Consider the following 13,960-nt stretch of genomic DNA (forward strand, 5'->3'; position numbering starts at 1 on the left):
TTGTTGACAAAGTCACTAACAAACTCCATGTTGCCTTTCCCAGGCTCTATTTTACTGGCCACCCTGCTTCACTCGAGGCCACACCTTGCCTTGGAAGTGCTCTGCTACTCCGTCTCTCACCCTTTCAAGTCACACTTCTGCTTACCCTCTTAACCTGTCAGAATTCCCTAGGGCTCTGTCTGGGGTCTTTGCATGGGCTGTCTGGCAAAGCTTAGCCACAGATAAAGCTTAGCCATCAACTTTTACCCGATGGCTCTGAAAATGTGATCTCTAGCTAGCTGGGAGTCTCATCTTGGGGGGCCCACCAGCACCATAGGCCCAATGTGGCCAAGACTCAATTCATCACCTTGCCCAGTGCCCAGTCCCTTCCCCACACTGAGGTCATCATGTCAGAGAAAGACCCATCACTCTCCAGTTACCCAGGCCAGAACCTAGTCACTCTCGACCCCTCCCTCTCCCTGGCACACACCTCCACCTCCTGAGCAGCTTCTGAATCCTATCTCATTCCTGACCTGCTTGGCCCACTTCCATTTGGCCACCTGTCCTTCTAAAATGCAAATCAAACGCCCCTCTCTGGCTGCAAATCTTTTAAGGATTTCCTTCGCTCTCTCCCTTTCTCTTCGTGTTTTTCCGCCTCTCCCTCTGGTCACGCTGACCTCCAGCATTCAGAACTACCTGGAATTCCTGAGTCATGCTGTCTCAGGCCTTTGCAACTTTGCCTAGGCTGCACTCTCCCTTCTTTCCTCACATGGTTAGCTATCCTTCCAAACTGAAAAACCTCCCTGGCTGGCAAGCGTACCCTGCTCCTTCCCAAGCTGGCTTTTTTTTTTTTTTTTTTACCCCTCCTGGGGTTGTCCAGACACCTGAGTACACCCCTGCCTGCACTGTACTCCAACAGATTTACATGATAGTTTCTCCTACAAGACTTTAAAACTACATCATATTTATCTCTGTATCCCTAATATCTGGCACCATTTTGGTACCCTGGGGCTCATATGTATTCATTGAATGAATGAATGAATGCATGAATGGAGAGGCAAGGGGTTTGGGGTTCAGCTGCTCGGCCGCTCTCCTTCCCACCCTCTCGTTTGAGAGCTCCTTCAAGTCCAATCCATACATGTGACAGATGATGGAGTCTATCATCTGGAAAGAGCACCATAGCTGGAGTTCAGAGCCCTGGACTCGAATCCATCTTTATCGGCTGTGTGCCCTTGGGCCAGTCACTTCACCTCTCTGAATTTCTGCATCTTCACTTTTTGTTTTTTTTTTTTTTACACTTAGTTTTTCTGCTTCCTCATTTGTAAAAAGGCATAGGAACACTTCTCTGTAAGATTTAAGAGAGAATGTTAATGCGTCCACAGGGAGCCTGGCACATAACATGTACCTGGTAAATAAGTCAGATGTGAATGGGGAAACTGAGGTACGGAGGCATTGCCACTGCCAAAGGGCACACAGAAAGTAGGGAGAGCCCCTTCGTTTGCAGGTCTGGGGCTCTTTTCAATACATGTTGTCCCCTCCTCCGGGCTCAGTCCTCAGGGACAGCCAAGCGACCGCCCTGCCCAGGGAAGGGCTGCAGCAAGAAGGGATGTGGGAGACCTGAGTAGCTGTGGGTTGACGAAGGAGAGCAGGTCCTGGAGTAGCAGGAAGCACATACTGATGAGGAAGCTGGGGCCAAAGGCAGCCAGCAGGGCCTGGAGGAAGGAGAGTTCCTGGGGCCTGGGCTGGTCCCCCAGCAGCTCCTCATCCTCACTGGAGACTGTCTTCCCAGATGCCGCCTTGGCCTTGAGTCTGGTCCAGGGAGGAAAGAACAGTAGGTAGAAACGGGCGCATGGGCCCCATGAAAGCAAGTGCTGGGAGGAGTGGGAAGGAGAGGGGAGCTGCTCTCTTGGCTCTCAGGATTGAGAGGGGGCTGGACAAGATGACTTTCCAGGTAATTCACCAAGAGACTGTCTTTGGGTACCAGAGGGCACATGAGGACTGCCTTAACTACTACTGGAGGACTATAACCTAGCAATACTCGGCCTCTGGCCTGCCCCAGTGTCCCGAGGAAAAATGCTAAGAGGGAAGGGACACATGGGCAGGGGAGGCTAGTGGCCTAGTCACAGGAGAGCTGAGCAGGAAGGGGGCGGAAGTGGCTTGGAGGGACAGAGAAGGGGTGCCCATGCAGACTGGAGGACCCTAGGTTTACCCAGAGGCTCCAAACCATTGAAGCCAAGACACTGCTGACCGAGCTCAAGTCCTTTATCCCTCCGACAGCCAGTTGGTAATTAGGGACTCCTCGCTGAACACGCACCGAACTCCTGGGCCTTGGGTTGCGGTGCGGAGGGAAAGGGTTCAGCCCCAGGGTCAGAAGTGGGCAGGGGAAGAGGACTCAGAGCCCCAGCTCTCTTGGCTGGGCAGTTGATGCCAGACAGCTGGGCATGGATTCAGGCTCTGCCACCATCAACTAGGACACCTTGAGTGCCTCATTAAACTTCTGTGCCTCAGTGTTCCCATCTGTAACACGAGGACAACAGAACCTACACCATATTGCTGTTGGAGATTGAATCAACCCACGTGCCCAGGGCTGGGGCAGAGTACATGTCCAGAAAGCGGCAGCCACTCCCTGGGCTCAGGGGAGCAGGTGAGAGCTGGCCTCACGTCCCGCGTCAGGACCACCCACACCTGCTCTTCTCCCCACCCCGAGCCACGCGAGCATCCCAGGTGGACTAGCCTCCCCTTAGATGCGTGAAGGGGCTAGGTGAAGGGACATGGGGACAGGAGGGCCTCACCGTGCTGCCCGCTTTTGCTGCTTCTTCCAGGCATCCAGCAGCTTCTTCACCACTATCTCAGAGTGGTCTTCCTTGTTCAGGGACCAGAGGTCCTGCTTCTCCAGGGGACGTCGGCAGCCAAGGATAGCCATCCTGGGGCAGGCAGATGGCCCCACATAAGATCAGAGTTTAGCAGCCTGGAGCTGGGACCAGGGTCTCCAGAAAGGAGAGTCTTCCTAGGGTGCTGTGGTCAAGGTAGGTATCTCCTTCGTTGCACAGTGAACAGGCTGGAAGTCACTGCCTCCCACCACAATTTCCCACCCCAGGCCCCTCCTCCCCCTCTTCTCCAGATGCCCCATTGACCCCTGGGCCCTGGTAATGAAATCCATGTTGGCTGGAGCTCTGGGCAAAGACGAAGCCCTAGCCTTGGTTGCCCCTTCAGTGCAGCATGGTTAATGAGATGTCAGCCAGGTCACAGACACAATTATCTTGCTCAAGCCACTCCAAGGGATGGCCAAGGGGATGAGGAGCTGCACGCTTATCCCAGACAGAAAAGCTTAGAGCTAATTACAGTGTCCCTCTAGCCCCTGGGCCTATCCCCACTGCCTGCCAGATGCAGGGCTGGCCTTTAGACTCAGGCCCCAGCCCAAACAAACAGGTTTCCCCATCCTCACCTGCCCCATGCCCGCAGGGACAAGGGTTTGAGGTGGGGGCAGCCAGGCCCAGCTCCTCAGAGCCTTGAACTTATCTACTCTCCTTCCTCCCTTTTACCCCCATCTCCTCACCCTCCTCTCTCTGACCCAGGCTGGAGGGAGAGCCAACTCACTTTGTGAACCACCAGAAAGACAGGCAGGAGAGGAAGCCAGCGTTAGCCTCTGGGCAGGGGTTCTAGAAGGTGAGAGTAGGACGAGGGATATGAGGAATGCCCACCCACCCTCTCAAGGCAGATGAGAGGGAGGAGGACCCCCTGCCCCCACCTTCCAACTCTAAGCCCCAGGTTACACATTGTGGACATGACCTGGGGATGGAAGGAACTGGAAGGGATGGAGGATGCTGGTAAGGGCTGGCTGAGGAATGGGTGTGGAACCCCCACTGCCTCCCAGCCTCCATGGAAAACTCACAGGGTCGACATTCCTTGGGGAGAAAAATGGTGGCTTCTCCTTGAAGCAGGACAGGACGAGGGCACAGAGCACCAGGGCAAAGTAGATGTAGAATGTGGTAAAGCGGAAAGGGTCCAAGATCTTGCCCTAGGGGGACAATGGGGAGAAGCATCAGAACATCAGTCTCCTCTGGGGTAGGAGGTGGCCCCCAGGGATTCTGAGAGAGGGGAAGGATCATAAGGGGGCTGCGGTTCTGTGAGGACTTATCTGGCATCAGGCATCGTGCCAAACACCTCACCTGCATCACCTTGTCCAACCCTCCCTACAGGCTAGGAAATCTATGACACCCTGTTTGTAACTGAAGAAATGGGGCTCCAGAAGACCAAGGAATTTGCCCAAGATCACACAGATAATAAGCAGACGATTCCAAGCCTGTGCTCTTCTGAATATACTTGACCGTCTAACCCTTGAGATGGAGAAATGAGGAGATGCCCAACTGACTCCCAGTGTTCCTGTCACCACACTATCGCCACCACCAAAGATCAAGAAGAAAGCCAGGAACTGAGGAAGGTGGAAAGAAAGGGGGAGAATGAGACCATGAGACTTCCAGGTAAGCCAGAACTACCTGTGCATGTCTGCAAACATGTGTTCAGTAAACAGACGTTGGCCGACACCCCTATGAGACATTGCAGTGGATGGTGGTGGTGACTACAGGATAATAGCTCCCTGAACTCCCACGAATATCCAACAACGGCCCCTTTCCCCTGAGTTACCCTGGTCCTCAGCTCTGTCCGTCCCGCCTGCTTCCAGCAGAGATACAGTGAGTAGAGAACAACACAAAAAAGACTGAACCACAGGGGATGTCCTGGGAGCCAGGGAGGGACAGAGGGGAGGAGCCTGGGACCCAGCGCTGACCTTGAGCCCTAAGGTCACACCCTAGACAGGGCTGGACCAGGTAGGTGCCTCTCTTTCCCCTTACCTTTGCCATGGCTGAAAGGATCTTGGAGCGGAAGGGGATGATGGCGCAGACCACACACAGAAACCAGAAGATGATGAGGACCCCCGAGGACTGTACCCCCTGCAGCCGCTCATACTGGATCAGCAGGGTGGCCAGCAGCTGTTCAGGGAGGGCAGGGGAGGCCGGGCCAGAGTATACACATCCGGACCTACCTCTGTTCCTCCCCGCCCTGTGTGGCTAGATGTTTCGGGGTCACCCCCCATCTTCCCACTGCTAAGGTGTCCGGCCTCCTCCTTAGAGCCCATGGTTCTCCCATCACAATCTCAAAACCCACTGGAGACCCTCCCCCACTCAGCTTCCCGGGCCCCGCACTGACCATGGTGACCCCCACCACCAAGGGGGTGACAAAGAAGATGGGGGCAAGGGCCCAGCCGTGGACCAGGCCATGGAAGGAGTAGAAGAGGTCAGCCCAGGAGACGCACCACAGCAGGACACCCAAGGCCTATGAACAAGGACATGTCTTAGAGCCACCATCCCCAGAAGGAGGGACAGTCTCTTTTTGCTCCTGAAGCCACCAGACTTGCTGGGGCCTGGCCCCGACGGCTGGGCTAGGCACTGGCCGGAAGCTTCTTGAGGGTAGGAGAGACTTGATGGAAAACTTGCTTGTACCTCCCCAAGTAGGGATGATCTCAGTTGGCTGCACACCCAGTTGGCAAGCTGCCACAGCCCCCCACCAGGCGGTGAAGCTGGGGGCCCCTGTCCAGCTGCTGAGAGTCGGGCAAGGGACTCATTAAAAAAAATTTCCCCCAGGTCCCAGTCCCACCCAAAGAGCCCTGAGCTCCTGACCGTCTTTAGCTTGGAGAGGCGGGAGAGGGTGATGTAGCCTCGGTGGTGGCACCGCAGGTAGAGTAGGTAGCAGGGCAGGGTGGCCCACAGGTAGATGCAGGGGATCCAGGCCAGCAGGGAGTTCTGGAAGCAGGGAGTGAGGTCTGGGTTGTCTGTGTACACCGACAGATTGGAGTCCTGGGGACAGAGGAAATAATTGAGTGCTATGGCTGCCTTCTGCAGGATTGGGCTCTCCCTCAAGGGAGGTGGCTGAGCCACAGAGACGCTCCATATGCAATGGCGAAGAAGGGCCCAGCCGCGATGTCCGTAGTAGAAGTCTCAGAGTCCCCAGCTTCACTTTTCCTTGCCATATAGCTTAACAATAGATCGTCCTCAGCAGCTTGACCCTAAGCTTGGAATGTCCCTTGCCATAGAAAGTTGCCCTGAAATTTATGATGAATGCCCTTGTGCTTACTGATCATAATCCTGGTCCAGCATTTTTTCCAGACTACTCCCATCTTTGTTCCTGGGTTGCTAACACCCACCACGTTGCCAGAGGAATGGCTCCGTGAAGCACAACAGAGCACCCCAACCCCGGAACTGTCGCATAGCCCCAGGAATACAGCCCAGATTTTCCCTTAAATACCCTAAGCCAGACCGAGAAGGCAAGGAAGCTTTGAAGGTGTCAACGTGCTGCCTTCTTAGATCACCAGTCCTCTGACAATAAACGCTTATTCTAAATATCCCAACTCCTGTGTTAGTCTATAGGCTGACCGGTGCAGGCAGCGTGAACCCCAGACTCAGTTGCCCTCCAGTTACAATGCGGGGGAGGGTGGTCAGAAGGTGTGTGAAGATGAGAGAGGGTAAAGTAAGAGCGCAAACGAGCAAGTGTTTGTGAGCTGTGGGCTCTCCTAGGAGGCCATGGTTGCCTCCATTTCCTCATTTCTTCACGTTTTCTCTCTCTAACTACAGTATAATAAAAGTATAATAAGCTGCATCCATTTACAGGGCACAATCCAATGGGTTTGTACACACCTGGGAAGCCGCTGTCACAATAACAATATAGTTCCATTGTTCCACAACTTCCCTCGTGCCCCTTTATAGCCCATCCCAGCCAGGCAACCACTGATCTGCTTTCTGTCATTCTAGATTTCTACTTGTTTTTTAAATCATTTTTTAAATTTTATCGAAGCAATATATACACATGGTTGGAGAGCCCACTTCCTCTCTAAGCCTCTCCCAGGAAGGGATGAGGCGTTTCCCTGAGCCTGCTGTTGCCTCTCCTTTTGGCAGGAGGCCATCCCCCACCGCACCTGCCTCACTGAGTGAGTGTGAGCTCAAAGAGCAAGATGATGTGGCGAGAACTCTGTAAATTACCAAGCTTAGAGTGACCACCTATTCCGGTTTGCATGGGACCGTCCTGGTTCTAGCACCAAGAGTCTGGTGTCCTGGGGGACCACTGAGCCCAGACAAGATCCTTCTTGTCTTTGACTATAACTTCAGCTGAGAACTTTTTTGAAAAAAGATCAGGGAATACATTCAAACACATATTTTACTGAGAGCGTTTCCTCTACGACCATCAGCCAACTAATCTTTTTTTCTCTTCTCGCAAAGGATTAGACAGCTTTACCTCTTTCAACTGTGTGATGATAAATCTTTCTTCAGGGCTAACGTTGGGAGGATAACATCGCCTGCTCACCTGGCTCCTTGGCCATCCTACTAGCCCAGACCCTCACCTCTTCCTAAGCAATTCCCATGGGTTCTGGTCTCTTCCCGTCCGTGCTCTAGGGGCCCAGATCCCTGCCCGCACTCTCCTGGTCTTTGCTTCTAAGTCTCTTTGCTGCTTGCCCTGTTGGCATCCGAATGCCCCAGGGCTCAGTCCTTTCCTCTTCTCCATCTCCTTCTCCATCTGCTCTCAACCCCTTTGCAATCTCATCCAGTTTCATCTATAGGCTGATGACTCCCAAGTTTATCTCTCCAGGCCACCACTCTCTAAACTCCATCTCTCTATCCAACTACCTACTGAACATCTCCACTGTACACATCCTACAAGAGCCTACAAGGAACACCTGTGCCGTGTCCCTTTCCACCAATCCATGACCTCTCTCACTCCAGCCAATGACCTCCTTGCTGTTCCTGAACACACCAGGCCTGTTCCTGCCTCAGGGCCTTTGCACTTGCTGCTCTCTCTGCCTGGAACACTCCTCCATCAGACTTACTTAAGTCTCTCTTTCTCAGCGAGGCCTACCCTGACCAGCCCTGTTTAATATTGCCACTTGCACCGCATCCTCAGCATCCCCAATCCACCCTCCTTACCCTTCCCTGCTTTTTTTTTTCCTCTGTAGTACCTATTGCCCTTCAATATGCTATATAATTTACTAGTTGACTATGTTTTTTCTTATATCTTCCTGCTGGCATGTAAGTTACTTGAAGGTGAGAATCTTTATTCCATTTATTGATGTATCCTGGGTACCTATACCACTGCCTAACACATGTAGGTGCTCAGCATATACCCTTCCTCTGAACCTTCACTGTCTCCCTACTGCCTAGAAGACAAAGTCTAAGCATGTCTATGGTATTTAAGACCCCCAGACTGGCCTAGAGTGATCGATCTATGTGAACTATTGAACTATCTATGTGCTTGAGTTCTCCCTTCTTAAAAATATATTTCATGGAGTGGTCTTCACACCTTACCTCCCTTTCCTCAATTATTTTCACTTTTTAATCCCATCGGGGCCAGCTCACTGCCCTCTAATGCCCCTGCCCACTGCTGCAAGATGACCCTCCCTGGAACACAGATTGTGACCCTTACTTCAGGCCCAAAACTCGCAGAGGCTCCTGCTGCTTCTGGAATCAAGTCCAAGCACCCCACAGGCTTCTCTTCTCACTTCCTTTCCCACCGCTCCCTCCCGCTACTGCCAAACTCGATTCACTCTACATGGCTCTGAGACTCCCACTTCTATACCTTTGCTCAACCTGGTCCCTCTTTCTTCCATTTGTCAAAACCCCAACAACTACAGGGAAGCGGTGATGGGCCCAGCTTGACACCCATCTCTCCCATCTTGAGCACCCTTCCACTTCTGAAGTCAGCACCTACTTAGACAGCCACCTTTTTGGAGCATCAGTCTTCCACCTGATGATGCTTTGGTGAGGGCCTGCTATAGTCAGCCAGTGGGCTGGGAGCACCTGGGGCAGACCTGTCCTTGCCTTTGGGGACCATGCAGTCTGGGGACACACTGCTTTGGGGCATTTCACTTGAGTCCCAGGGGGCAGAGGTTGTACATCTTGTATTCTAGAGCCCCATGTTCAGTAGTCCCTCAAGCAACATAAACCCACAAACACTTGTTGAGCCTCTGGCATATTGGCCCAGCTGGACATCAGGTCACAGACAGAGCTGGGCACCTCACTGGGCCTGGTCAGGCACCACAGGGGAGGGCAGCAGACACAGCTAATCCCTAACGCAGCCCCGGATCTTTTTCTTTTCCTTTTTAAAACATTTCTTTTTTCAAGTATAATATACCTACAGAAAAGCACACACATCTAAGTATACACCCTAAGGAATTTTCACATACTGAACACGCTTGTGTAACCAGCATGCAAATCAAGAAACAACATTACTGGCACCCAGAAGCCTCTCCTTGTGTCCCCTCCCAGTCACTACTTGTCCCAGGGGAATGCCATCCTGATTCCTAACAACGTGGATTAATATTTCCCATTAGGGATCTTCCTATAAAGGAAATTGTGCAGTATGTATCTTTTACGTCTGGCTTCTTTCACTCAACACCATGCTCATGGGTGTCATCCTTGGGGTTGATTATGAGTGGGGACACGCCATCCTCATTTCTGCATGGTGGTCTATTGTGTGAACGGACCCATGTATGTGTCCATAATACTGTCAATGGGGCAGCCCCACTCTGCTTTCAACTCAACAAGCCCATTAATCCCATCCATTTAGTTGCCACCCAGATAGCCTGCCCAAGGCCGCCCCTACCTTGGCAACTGTTGGGTCTCCAGGCTTGCTGTGCTCTTCCCATCTCTCTGGGCCCAGCCCAAGTCTTATCTCCTACAGGAAGTCTTCTTGGGGCACACCCGCCCCTGTCCTGGCTTTTCTTTGTTTTATCTTGTATGATCTTGGCAACCAGTAAGTGACTAAGCCGTGAAAGTGATAAAGACCCTTTATGTTTCATTGACAGTTTATTATAGCACAGTCATTCACTGGCTGGTGGATTCAGAGCAACTTCCAGAAGCAGAGAGGAGGAACAGCGTTAGGCACTGCTCAAAAGGGAAAGCAGGTTCCACCTGTTCTGGCAACAGGTCTAAGGACAACAGGGAGCAGGGATCTTGAACAAGCACCCAGGCCTTGTGGGGCTAAACTGAGGTTTCTCCCTATCTCTTGCCGCCTGTACCTGTACCTGTGAACACATGCTCTCTCCCGCAGCAACGTGAGCCCTTGAGGGCAGACACCTGGCCCACACTACTCCTTTCCTCTCCTGCCCCACTCTCCACCTGCCAGCACAGGGCCAGGTATGCAGGAGTGGTCTGAGTTGATTGACAAGGGAGCCCGAGTTTGAGGGCATGACAGGGAATCCCTGCATGGGTGTGCAAGTCGATGACATGGCTCTTTGAGGCAGGCAAGGAGTCGCCACAAAAAGAAACAAATCTCGATACAGAGGACCCTGTGTGGGCTGCCGCTTTGAAGCCGAGGAACTGTGAGCAAGCTCCTTCATCTCCCTGAACCTCATTCTCCACGTGAGTCATAATGGGGGCAATGACAGCATCTTGGCCGGCTCCCCACAAGGGAGAGAATGAATAGCAAAGCACCTTGATTCAAACAAGGCGACGCTTGAGAAAGCAAGTGAAGGAACAAGAAGCTGATGGGACCTTGTTTTGGTTGCACAGGTAACCTGGACTGTGGCAACAATCGAGAGATCTTGGGGATACGAGAGACCCACGGGGAGGTCCAGCCTGGGCTACTTCCCTTTAGATAAGTATGTCCCAACTAGGCAGAGCCATCTCCAGAAGGCAGCAGGTACCTTAGACTATTTATCCCAGAGCCCTTTGTAGGATGTCGAGGGGACATGCCTTACACAACGTGTCCAGAACCGAACTCCTGCCCATCCTCTCCTCTCCAGCCTGCCCTTGATGGATGGTAACTCCTTCCTTGTCCCAGCCCAGAATCCTTGGAGATCATCCTTGATTCTTCTCTTTCTCTCATACCCCACATCCAATCCTTCAGCAAATCTTGACCACTCTACCTTCAAATGACCAGGCTGAACAAGATGAAAGCGTTATATTCCACTATTCTTATCTATAAAAAAGGCAACTTCATCTGGTTCTCCCTGATGTATCCAGAATCCAACCACTTCTCTCTGCCCAACTTTTCCACCTGAATTTCTATTACTGCCATAGCCACCTCCCCGGTCTTCTCGCTTCCACCCCTGCGGCCTGCCTGGGTAGTCTTTTCCAGCACAGCAGCTAGAGGCAGATCTTTATGAAATCTAAGCCAGACCAGGCTACCACGTTACTACTCCAGTTCGAAGCTGCCAAGGGCCCTCCATTTCCCTCAGAGGAAAAGCCAAAGTTCCTGCATGGCCCTCAAGACCCTCATTATCTGCCTCCCCCATCTCTCTGACCTCATCTCTCCCACGCCCCTCTCCTACTCTGCAGCTGTCACCCACACGGTTCCCACAGCAACAACAGCCTCCTTAATAATGCGATTAAACAGCTGGATGGAGCTGATAAGGTCTGGCGTCCAGAATGAACGGCACAGCAGAGGCCCCTTTGTGGGCACCGAAGCTGAAATCCCTACAGACCTAAGTAGGGAACAGGTGAGAGTAAGGCCCCTGGAGCCCTCTGCCCCAGCTGGGCCATGGCTTTGTCAGGGACTTCCAGCTCCCCCCCGCACCCCACAGGCTTGTTGACAGCCTCTGTCTGAGAAGAGTAATTACTTCCTTAATCCTTTGGGGTGGGGAGAAGGGATAAACTGACAAGTTCATTTATCTCGGCAGAAATAAAGATGCAGAAAGGGCAGGGACCTGCTCTGATCCCCAGTCACACTCACTGACCTACCATGTCTAAAACGGCAGCCTTTGGAAGGGCCCGGGTGGGGGACGGGGGTGCAAAGCCTGGCCATGCGGGGCCAGTCCGTGGCTCACAGGCCTGGCTACTTCTGAAAGAGGCTGTGCCAGCCCACAACTTAGGTTATTTGAGCACCACTGTGTTCTCGGATTATCATTTAATATTCACAACAGCTGAGACCTATGGCTGGAAAGTGGCCACAGTTCACAATGGGCTGATATCCGCACTCAAACCCAAGCAGTCTTGTTCCAGAGTCCCCACCCCAAACCATGGGATTCTACTGTACTTTCTCTGTACCCTATAAGGTTCCAGCATGACATCCCGCCTTGGGGACAGAACACGTGCATCTCGAAACATTAAAAATCTCCTTTCAGCCTTGCACCACCCCCTCGAATCACCTCCTAGCTGCGGTTCATCTCAAAGAGCTGAGGAGAAGGGGCTACCACCATGCAGTAGCAGACTAGCTGGAGTTCTGGGAGCAGCTGGATTAGAAACCTGAATATCCAGTTAGAAGGAGAAATCCAATCCAAGGATTAGCACCCTCTCCCAGCACCACCCCCTGCACCGAATACAGGAAACAGCTCTAGGTGGGGAGGAGATAGGCCCAGCCACTCATCAAGATCCCTCAGGGATCCCCCTCTACCATATGCCCCCAGGACAGACCCACTAGGGAGGGGTGGACGCAGCCCATGTGTTCTGACCCTGCCTTCTGGGTGGGTCAGCTGGTAGTGCCCGAGGGGGCCTCCCTCCCTGGGGACCTGGTGCTCCAATACTATTTCCCCATTTGGGGACCAGCATGTAAGCTTGGCAAAGTTCCTTCCCAAATGCTACTCCCCTGACTCACTTCCTTCCCTAAGTCCAAGGACCATGCGGGAGATAAAGGGTGGGTGGGAAGAAGCCATTCTGGGGCCCCAGGGACCAAACCCGCCTGCCAGAAGCCAGGAGCTCAGAAGTTAAAGCCATCCAGCACCGGCTTCACTGCCCCCAACTGGGATGGAAGGAGGAGATTCTAGGGATCTGGCCTAACCAGGAAGACTGGGGAGCTTTGATGCCCACCAGCCTACCTCAGGGGCCCTGCCTCTGCCAGTTTCCCCAGAGCTTCACTCGTCATTGTATTTGAGAGTCAAAGTACATTGAAATCAGTCTCATCCATTACTCATAAGTTCAGGTGGCCTCCTACTCAGGCTGGGCAGTGACCTAAGAGGAAGTCAAGGAAGACAGTGATACCCAGGAGCCCAAAAGGAGTTTGGAGGGCGCTAATCATGATCTTGTCCCTGCCACCCAGGCTGAGGCCAAATCCCAGAATCGGCACTGGGGAACTAGACCTGAAGGAGCCCCAGAGCCCACCTAAAGCCGACTGGAGCCCAGAGATGGGTGAGTGACACAGCTAGTGAGTGACAGAATGAAACTCAAATCTCAATTCCTCTCAGGCATCAGAGCAGGGGACACAGAAAGTTGGGCTTCTGAAGGACTAGGGTTTTGCCCTCTCTTACGGTGGGTAAACAGTCCAGGGAAAAATGAAGGTGCTGGTACTTGACCAGTGAGAAACCCATAGGCTTCTACCAAGAGCTGCTATTAGGTAAACTCCATTTCTAAAGTAGGGAAAGAGCCAGGGAAAGGGAGGTCTAGAAATAGGGGAGGAATTAACCAATCTCCCATTGGCCACATCTTCTCTCTTCCCAGTTGGTCACAGAATTTCAGGGTGGGACCTCAACTTCTTTCTGGGCTGGAATCCTCTTTTTAGCATTCCCACCAGTGGTCACTAACCACGTGCTTGCACACCCGCAGTGATGGGGCGCTCACTACTTCTCAGGAAATCAATACCATCTTTGGACAGCTCTCATGGTCAGGACTTTCAGTTTTCTGAGCCCTCATAAGCATCCTGGGAGCTTCCTGGGGCCATTAGATCAAGGCCGATTCTGCAAATAGGTCAAAACCTCCTGAGGGTAAACAGCCCCAGGCCCTTCTCCATGCACACTCTCCACCACCTGCGTGCTGCTCAGAACACAGAGCAATCTTCCAGGCAGGGGACTATGGGCACAGCCAAGGGACAGACACCCCCATCTCCTTTGTTCTAGAGACATCTCTGGTTTCATGAGCCCTAGGCAGTTTTGCTACGGTTCATTCTTTTGGAATTTATTTCTACCTAAACTCCCAAGGCAAACTCAGAAATGTTGGTAATCTGACCCAAAGTAGGTAGAGGTAAAAGATTCAAACAAAGAGATAAATCATTCACCCAGGGCCTGGTG

At 52.6% G+C, this 13,960-nt stretch overlaps 1 protein-coding gene across 1 annotated transcript in view; it reads right to left on the bottom strand.

Annotated features, from left to right (window-relative positions):
• The window catches only part of ABCC3 (ATP binding cassette subfamily C member 3), a 43,445-nt gene that overhangs the window by 26,245 nt on the left and 3,240 nt on the right, over nt 1-13,960 (bottom strand). Inside the window, exons 3-9 of the mRNA XM_023533505.1 lie at nt 5,655-5,831; nt 5,185-5,310; nt 4,830-4,967; nt 3,872-3,997; nt 3,577-3,638; nt 2,772-2,903; nt 1,597-1,788 (exon numbers count right to left, since the gene is read on the bottom strand). Coding sequence (XP_023389273.1) covers nt 1,597-1,788; nt 2,772-2,903; nt 3,577-3,638; nt 3,872-3,997; nt 4,830-4,967; nt 5,185-5,310; nt 5,655-5,831 — 953 coding nt within the window. The remainder of the gene's footprint in view (nt 1-1,596; nt 1,789-2,771; nt 2,904-3,576; nt 3,639-3,871; nt 3,998-4,829; nt 4,968-5,184; nt 5,311-5,654; nt 5,832-13,960) is intronic.

Source organism: Pteropus vampyrus, unplaced genomic scaffold (genome assembly GCF_000151845.1).
Source record: "Pteropus vampyrus isolate Shadow unplaced genomic scaffold, Pvam_2.0 Scaffold104, whole genome shotgun sequence".
NCBI lineage: Eukaryota > Metazoa > Chordata > Mammalia > Chiroptera > Pteropodidae > Pteropus > Pteropus vampyrus.